Raw genomic sequence first — 9,375 nt, 5'->3', positions numbered from 1 at the left:
TACACAATGCAGAAATAACAGTCCGATTTGCATAGCTGTCAATAAACACGTACACTTGATTCACATTTCGCTATCAAGGCTTAAATTCAATAGTTTTGCGCACTATTTTCCTCTTTCAACAGCTTTACGACTTCCACTTGCTTTATTTGGTGCCGTGATACACAATGCAGAAATAACAGTCCGATTTGTATAGCTGTCAATAAACACGATGCTTTTTAAAAAAAAATCTTGATTGAATACGTCTGCTCACAATGGAACGATACACGAGGAAGCGTCACTTCCTCGTTTACCCGAAGGAGCGTCACTTCTTCACGTAAGGAAGGCGAGAGGAGTCAAGCGGTGCATTCAAGTGCGCTCAGTTTGGTCAAGAACCGATTTTCGGTCATCATCCGAGGCATCAAAAACTCGAAGTTTTTGGTCGAAAACCGATTTGGTCGAGAACAGAGATGTTCAAAAACCAAGGTTTGACTATATCATTTTTGTCCTGTCCTTGACATATGTCCATCTTTGTCATATTAATTTTTTTTACATTATTGGGGAGTACATGTTTCACTACTTGTTCTCCGTGTGTCATTCTCAAATTTATTGAAATCCGTACACAATGCAAATATGTTGGTTCCTCATCTTGAGAAGCAAGCGCTGCCCTCATTTTGTTTGCATCATCACAACATCCGGTTTCGGCCGTGTTGTTTCTGGGACTGTGAGTCTTTTGGACCACAACCGAAAATGTACTTTGGGACAATTTTGTCCCAAAATAGCTGCCCGAAAAATTGATGTGAACGAAAAGCCATGATGTGAAGTAATAGCGATGATGATGATGATGATGATGATGATATTTTTTAAACTTGATTCTGACCAGAGATGCCATTCCTGCTCTCTCTCTGCAGTCAATGCGCAGAGGCTCTTCTGTCTTTGCAGGCAAACATGGCTTCATTACTCTCAGAGACCTGTTCCGCTGGGCAGACCGCTACAGGCTGGAAGAGCAGACTGAAGCCTCTCAGGACTGGCTTCAGCATTTGGCTGATGACGGTAAGGCTTGTCAAAAATGTCTGTGTAACCTTAACCTATTTCTTACGTTAATTCAAAACCCCGAATCAACTTTTTTCCCCCTCATGTTCAGGATACATGTTGCTAGCAGGACGCGTTAGAAAGCCCGAGGAGGAGGCCACCATCCTGTCCATCCTCGAAAGGCACTTTAAGAGAACCGTGCACCCACAAAACCTGTTCTCTCAGAAACAAGTCAACAAACAGTTTAGTGAGTAATTTAATATAATAAGAATTATGGGAGCATTTACTTCCCCGCTTATATATCTGCATGGGTAGAAAGCATCAGTCGTGCCGCTTCAGGCCATATTCTTTATTCAACTGTCCATCCTGTGGACAGATCCCTTTGTTGATAGCATTGCTGGAGTTCCAAAGGATTTTCACCATGTGGTATGGACACACAGCATGAGGAGGCTAGCTGTGTTGGTTGGACGATCACTTCGATTTGGCGAGTCTGTGCTGCTCGTCGGGGACACTGGGTAAGGTGTTGCACATCTGCCTTCCTTGACATTTTGTGTGTTTCCAAGCATTCAAACGAGGGTGTGCATCTCTCTAATAAAAGACAATTACAGAGTAGTTATGTGTGAGTCGGCAATTTAGCGTACACAGACAGGTAGGGGCTTCTGCATTAGCATCGCTGGTGAATGCGAAGTTATTAAGTTTCATCTCGATAAAAATTTATTGTGAGGTACTATATTGTACTGTTGAGTTCTTGAGGTGATGTATTGAAGATAAAGGTAACAGTTTTTTTTTCCCGTAATTTCCTCAAATATGTGCAATGCTCCTTAATGCCACACATCGGCCTCTTTCTTTTCAATGCGTGCGGGTGAGAGTGCTTGGAAGGGAGTCGAGACAGACAATCGTCTAATCGTCTGTGAATCTGCAAATGTGTTGTTAGGAACAGTTTAGTAACATGTTCTTCATTATATTGTTTTTTTTTTTGTTTGTTTTTTTTAAACATATTGTGACGTTATGGCGTTATTAAGAGGTGGACTGGACCCACTGAAAGCACAGGTCCAAAACTCACCGCCCGTTACTGCATTTGACTATGACTATGAATTAACTTGTCCATCCATCCATACATTTTCCGATCCCCTTTATCCTCACAAGGGAGAGAATCAAAATGTCCTTTCACCAGTGGATCAGAGACGTGTTGCTCAAAATGTGCACACATCGGCTACAAGCTAAGTTTCAAAGTAAACAAGAAGCTGTAGCATCCATTGACGAAAAAAAGAGATTGGTTCACTTCTCCTGTCCCATGTCAGTTCGCTTCAATTCCAAGTGGCAACTCTCAGTTCCAAATACTCTCAGTTCCTCTCTCTTCAACCTCGGCCATCCATCCAGCTGCACCAACGCAGACTTTCCAACAGCGCCGGCATCTCCGCTGAACAAAACGGGGCTGTGACAGATGCTGCCCATTACAGGCGCAAAAAACACAGGCTGCCCGGGGCTGTCCAGCACCGACAGTCAAATGGCGCCGACATTCCTCACAGTCAAAATCAGTGCTGGTACATGCGTGCTGCCGAGAAGGCGCAACCACCAAGCACAGATTCTTCTCTTTTGACGAATGTCGTGGCCAAAAAACGCTGAAAACAATCCACATCAGTCCCACACGACGTAATAACAAACACCATGTGACAAAACAAAAAGACAAAAATAACAACAAAAAAAGCAAGGCTCTTGAAGAGCACTTGGCGACAGCTGCCCACTCGGGCGACATCTTGGGGAGGAAAAAAAAGATGTACACAGGGCCAAACAAATATTTTTAAATAATTTGAAATTGAAAAAAATAAAAATAAAAACTACTGTCCGAAGATGGCCGAGATACAATCCAGCATGCTTGCAATACTCATAGGGTAAACGGTTCAGATAATTGATGGGTGGATGGGAAAAAATGGAAGCCATATGAAGGGCAAAATTCGAGTAAAAAAACAGATTTACTCCCCTTCCATGAAATACATCATACCTGGAGTGATCATTGAAGCTTTCCATGTGAATGTAATGACTTTTCGAAAACTGAAGCATTTTGACCTGAACCAAAATTTGATTTAAAAATCTCATTCCTCAACTGATTTGTTCGTGACTTGCCTGATTTGTGAGGTGAGGTGAAACTATGATTGCACAAGTCATGCTCATGTCTCCTTCTATCCCCATCCCCTCTGCCTCCCACACACTCGCATGCTCCCCCACAACTTTTTCAGGTGTGGAAAGACTACAATCTGCCAGTTGTATGCTGCTGTGACTGGGAAGAAGCTTTTTTCTGTCAACTGCCACCTTCACATGGAAACATCAGACTTTCTGGGAGGGTTGCGACCTGTCCGACATTCCTCTCAGGTACTGATGCACAGTTAATTTTTGAACTTATAGATAAAAACAGAACTATTTTTCCCTCGTAGCTTATTTGGCTTGCTGGTTTATTTTCAAACAAAACAAACCCCATATGTGTTGAACTATTAAAAATTGTCTTGTAGCACCACCTCAGTAGAAAACATTTCAGTGTGCAATGCAGCATAGGTAATGTATGTTGAGTGTGAAGCTCAAATCGACGTAGAAAGCTACGTCAAGTCTAGCATAGCGCAAGCTCGCTTTAGCCTTACAGACTCCACACCTGTTCTTACAGGCTCGCTAATGACCTGTAATACGCCCTGCTCTGATGTGGATTGTCATTGAATGCTCAAACAGTAAAACTAGAAAGAGTGATGGTGCCATCCCGGTTAGGTCGAAGGCCATCCAACAGCAGGTCGGGTCGGTCTCAGAAAGATGGCCATTTATGTACAAACCGCAGTCCCTGTTCGCCACAAAAGCTAGCCAACTAACGAGTAATCTGCTAAACCTCTCACCATTGCCTCTCGGGTGTAAGGGGCCAGAAACAATTCCTCGATGTCGACTCATCTTTCTGGCGAGATCAAAAGCCTGCTATCACGTGTTCTTTGTGATCTCTGATTGTCTCATCCTAGTGTTGTTGGAGCCGAAGTGTATAACTATATCTAAGTAGCTAATGTTATTAGCCTTCCGCTGTTGTCTAGGCCTATTGTGTGCCAGCTTCCTAAGGTTAGCTTCAACGTCAGGCGCTATGGCACCAGGTGTCCGAGAAGTGGCGTCACTATTTCTCAGATGTTTTTTTTTTTGGATCAGTTTGCGACAATTTTGTTCTGCTTCCCATTTAACATGGGTCCAATTCCACTGTTGACCGCTCGATGGTGGCACACTAGTTTGGTACTGTAATTTTTGAAATACGAATTAATTGCAATGGAGGGGGATAATCGTAAAATGTGAGCATTTCAACGCTCGGGCAGCAATTAAAATTCCTCTTGTCACGTTTCTTTTCATTACAAAATTTTACTTCAATCGAAAATGAAACCAAAATGCCTCTTTGCCGTAGAAAATCTTCCTCCATTCCAATCGGGTATGTTTCTAGATAAAAAGTTTAGCAATTATCTGCGATTGGCTGGCAACCGGTTCAGGGTGTCCCCTGCTTGCTGCCCGAAGACGGGTGGGATAGGCTCCAGCACCCCCCGCGATCCTTGTGACGATAAGCGGATCGGAAAATGGTCTTTAGCAATTACAGTCATATTTGAGCAGCAGAAAAACATTTGTTGAGGTTATAGGTGGTTTGCATTGCTTCCAAATGACCATCCATGATTAAAGTTTCTGACCAAGCTTATACACGGGACAATTTTTTCTAAATATTGTCCTCCTTTCCAGGAAGAACTACCTATTCTCAAACCTGCATGTCCCTCCGTGATTGCATTATTTAGTGTCATCAATGTGCAGATTATTACTTCATGGGTACATGAAGACATAAAATTGATGGGAAATGGCTAAATAACTAACCTCGTGTATGGTTGCAGGCTGACGCTGATGAATGCAAGCTCTTTCAGTGGCATGATGGGCCCTTGGTTTTGGCCATGAAAAACGGTGGGGTGTTCCTCATGGATGAGATCTCCTTGGCAGATGACTCCGTTCTTGAGAGACTAAACAGGTACATAAAAAACACACAGTCCAACAAACACTGAGTGTACATTTTTGCTGTGTTTTGTGCCAATTGTCATGAAGTTGGGATGGTGTATGAAACGTAAATAAAACTGAAATGGAATTCTTTTTTTCAACTGAATACACTACAAAGACAATATAAATAATGGGAATGGGATTGTTTTTCGTTGTTTTTGTTTTTTTCTTCCAAACGGATCATGGATGGATGGAATGGATGTCACATTTTGAGTTTGAAGCCTGCAATAAGGTCCAAAAAAGCTGGGTCAGGGGCAACAAACGACTGGAAAAGTTGATGAATGCTCCAGAAACATTTGTTTTGTGAACAGGTTAATTGGAAACAAAAGAATTTCATGATTGAGTATTCCAAAAAAATAAAAATAAGCATCCCTGAAAGCCTCGGCTGTTCACAAGAAAGGATTGGGTGAGTTTCATCACTTTGTGAACAAATGCGCGAGCAAGTAGTCCAACGGTTTGAAAAGCTCTGAACGTACAATTGAATATTTGGATTTCATCTTCGGTCCGTAAAATCATCAAAAGATTCTGAAAAACCTGGAGAAATCTCTGCATGTAAGCCGCAAGGCCAAAAAAACAACATTGAATGCCTGTTACCCTCGATCCCTCCGGTGATGCTAAATTAATTCTATGAGTGCTGTTGATATAAAATGTCTTCCAACTGAAATAGTGGCACGTTTGCCATTGTTAAGCAACCAATGAAAAAACGCTAATGAAGCGCTCCAGTTAGCGTAAGGTTTTTAGCCTTCGAGAGCTAACTATGGCCATCGAGGACTCCGAAGCATCCCGTGGGTGGCTTAAAAGTTCATTGCATGCCAGGAAGTATTTGTTATTGTTAGATTCAGACGAGGATGGATGTTGCGTTGCTAAAATGGCTACAAAACGGACATTTGGATGTCAAGCAGCTTAGACAAGAAGAGCTCTGATGCCGGAAGAGAGAGTAAAAGTGATCAAAATGAAAGACTGAGCAAGCAAAATAAGACATTATCCAAGAAATTGATGTAAGTGAAAGTGAATGCTGATCGTAAATTTCGCAATTTCTTTCCCTTTTTTTCTTTCTACACTGACAATATGAAGTGTCAAATAAGTGTGTGCTCATACTTATGCACTATTGGAATAAAAATAGAGTACACATACGTTTCTGCGTGTGTCTACACATTCGTTTGTGTGTGTGGGTGTGTGTGTGTGTGTGTGTGTGTTTACATCTGAGATCAAATTTGCTACAGTGAAAAACCCCCAGTTGTGAAAAATTTGTTGCTGCAAACATGATTTCGTCGTAGAGGAGTTTCACTGTACTAGAAACACACTACTTTTTTTTCTACGTCTAATTGAAATCATTGGGATCTGAACCAGGTTTTTTTCAGTGTTGGAGTGACAGGATTGAAATCATTGGGATCTGAACCAGGTTTTTTCAGTATTGGAGTGACAGCTGCAGTTTTGAAAGGGACAGGAACAATTACAGTGGACAATGAAGAATGAATAATGACTGAAATGAAAGGAAACAGAGAGGGTAAGCAGGATTTGACCAGGACTGTGGGGAGGGGATCTAGTTGACAGGAAGAAGTCTTGGATGTGATAATGAGGTCTGAGATTATTGAGGGATGGGGGAGTTCAAAAGAGGGTCACAGTTGACAAGGGTAGGCAAGTCGGAGGAGGGAAGGGTACAGAGGAGCCCAGGTGCTTGTGGATTTTATTGACTTTTTCACTGAAAAATAGGAGCATAGCGTTGCAGGTGTCAGAGGAATAAAAGTGGAGGGGTAGGGAGACAGGGGGTTGAATGATTTTGTTCCAGAGAGAAAAGAGAGTCTTAGTATTTCCAGTATGAGAGCAGATGAGTCAAGAGTAGTATTGTGATTTAGCTTGAGAGATGGAGTTCTTGTAAACGGATAGTTGAGCTGTGTAGATGTCCTTGTGAACAGTGAGACCAGTTTTTCTGTAGTCTTTCGAGCTGCCAAGTTTTGGATTTCATGGAACGGAGATGAGGGGTGAACCAGGGGGCAGACCGAGTAAAAAAGACAGAGCGGGACTTGACAGGAGTAAGCGTATTGAGGATGTTGGTGACAAAAGAGTTGTATCGGGAAACCAAGTCATCAGGAGAGGAATCTGCGTCCGGAGTCAGGGTGGCGATCCATGAAGTGAGAGAGTCAATGTTCATGTCTTTAATATTACGCTAAGAGATGATCCGGGGTGATTTGGAGATAGAGAGCTGGAGGGTAATGTTAAATGAAATGAGGAAGTCGTCCGTTATAGGAAGTTCATCAGCAGTACAGTTGGAGGGGGTAAGACCAGAGCAGCAAATTAGATCCAGGGTGTGACCTTTAATGTATGTGGCAAAGTCTACAAACTGATGGAAACCAAAACTGTCAAGAAGTGAAGTCCATGGTTAGAGGAAGGGCAGTATTGTCCATGTGTATATTGAAGTCCCCCAGGATAATTATATCTGTTGAAAGAGAGGAGAGATGGGTGAGGACAGCAAACAATTCATTTAATACAAGTTCTGTCTTTCACCTGGACGGATTTTAAAAGGAGCATAAAGTTTTATCTGTATTTTTCTACATTGAGGTCAATCCCAAAAGTGTCTCTTTCTATTGTCAGTGTTTTAGAGATGGAGAAGTCACTTGTCCTGGCAGAAAAAGGCAGTGGTGATGACAATGATGTGGAACTGATCAAAGCTGCTGAGGATTTCCGTCTGGTTGCCACTATGAACCCAGGAGGAGACTTTGGAAAAAAAGAGGTAAAAACTGCAATTCTGCGTGTGCGTGAGTGTGTGTGTTTGAATACGTATGTGTGCAGAAATTAATTTAACCTTGATCCCCGCTATGCCGTTATTTTATATAAAATTTTATGTCTCGACCTACTGCATATAGTGCTAAAATATCATTTTGTGCTTTTCTACTTGGACAGCTTTCTCCTGCCCTCAGAAACCGCTTCACTGAAATCTGGTGTCCACAAAGCAATGACCGTGCTGACCTTCATCAGATTATCCAACACAATCTATGTCCCGGACTCTCACTCGATGGTACGTTAGCTTGGAAACTCTTTCACACTGATCATTTGAAAAGATCCCAACTTTTTCCCAGTCCGGTGTCCTGTGTGTAAGGTACCAATGCAGGTTTCATAGTTACACGCTCCACAAGTATTGCACCATACTTTGTTTTCAGGATAAAAATATGAAATCAGCAACTCACTTCACATTTTTATGTTAGAAAAGGATAGCATCATCCCAAATTTTCATCATGCCCCACAAAACAAAATGAAGACACTGACAACCAACGTTCCCTCTAATTTTTCATGTCTGGGCAAACAGACAAGCTCCTGAGGCGCACCGAGGACCACTGTGACGAACAGCAGAAGTGTTCGCTGTGGCCACACACTAGCATTTGTACTACCGTATTTTCCGCACTAAAGGCGCACTGGATTATGAAGTGCACCTTCAATGAATTGCCTATTTTGTAATTGTTTTCATATATTGGACACACTGGATTATAAGGTGCAATCTACAATGCATCCACTAGATGGAGCTACTCTCCTTCCTTTCTCCTCGAGAGGCGCTCATGACCGCCTCTGAAAAACGTAAATTAACAATTCTTTCAATGAAACTACGAAAATTGAAAATAATGCATCACAAACAGAAAATCTATCGAAATCACAAAATAAATTCTATCGCCCCCCTACAGAATTAATTTTGGCATTTCCTTTAGCGTAGCTCCAAAAGAACCATCAGATGTCAGTAAAATGTAGGAGACCGGACTGTCTCAGAAGTGTTTATTTATTCCTTTGTTGTGTACTGTATTCACAAATGAGGAAATGAGTGAATTTTCCAATGGAACATTTGCTTACAACTTTAGCTTCGCTGTATGTTTTGCAGAGCAGACCTTTCTCACTCGAAAAAGAAAAGATCTCACCCAGTTTCACCGCTTGTTCTTCTATTTAATTTGTTGATTTTAATGTGCACTGTCCCAATGAAATTAGAAAAAAAAATGCACATACTCCTACAGCCATTCCAACCTAAAAAAAAAAAAAAAACGCAGTTCATTTTTACTTTGGTTTGGGGAGTCAACATATCGCATTTACTGCCCGCTTGTTTCGCCATGATAAGGGGTTAGCATTAGCGTCACTTATATCCGCTGCCGCACTGATATTCCTATGGAGTGTGTATAAGCAGAGCACATGCGCAAGTACCGTATTTTCACGACTATAAGGCGCCATTAAAAGTCTTAAATTTTCTCCAAAATGGACAGGACGCCTTATAATGCGGAGCGTCTAGTGTATGCGCCGAGTTCCAAAGCCTGACTGAGAGCACTTCTGGCCGACACGCTGTTTATA

At 42.0% G+C, this 9,375-nt stretch overlaps 1 protein-coding gene across 1 annotated transcript in view; it reads left to right on the top strand.

Moving 5' to 3' along the window:
• The first annotated feature begins 886 nt into the window (after nt 1–886).
• mdn1 (midasin AAA ATPase 1) overlaps nt 887–9,375 on the top strand; it is a 97,171-nt gene continuing 88,682 nt past the window's right edge. The window contains exons 1-7 of the mRNA XM_019888982.1: nt 887–1,029; nt 1,121–1,255; nt 1,385–1,523; nt 3,246–3,378; nt 4,896–5,026; nt 7,645–7,783; nt 7,954–8,068. Of these exons, the coding sequence (XP_019744541.1) occupies nt 891–1,029; nt 1,121–1,255; nt 1,385–1,523; nt 3,246–3,378; nt 4,896–5,026; nt 7,645–7,783; nt 7,954–8,068 (931 nt within the window). The 5' untranslated portion in view covers nt 887–890. The remainder of the gene's footprint in view (nt 1,030–1,120; nt 1,256–1,384; nt 1,524–3,245; nt 3,379–4,895; nt 5,027–7,644; nt 7,784–7,953; nt 8,069–9,375) is intronic.

This window comes from Hippocampus comes, unplaced genomic scaffold, assembly GCF_001891065.2.
Source record: "Hippocampus comes isolate QL1 unplaced genomic scaffold, H_comes_QL1_v1.1 scaffold236, whole genome shotgun sequence".
NCBI classification, from domain to species: Eukaryota; Metazoa; Chordata; class Actinopteri; order Syngnathiformes; family Syngnathidae; genus Hippocampus; species Hippocampus comes.
The sequence above is the reverse complement of the archived record's forward strand: the minus strand, read 5'-3'. Positions and strand labels throughout refer to the sequence as shown.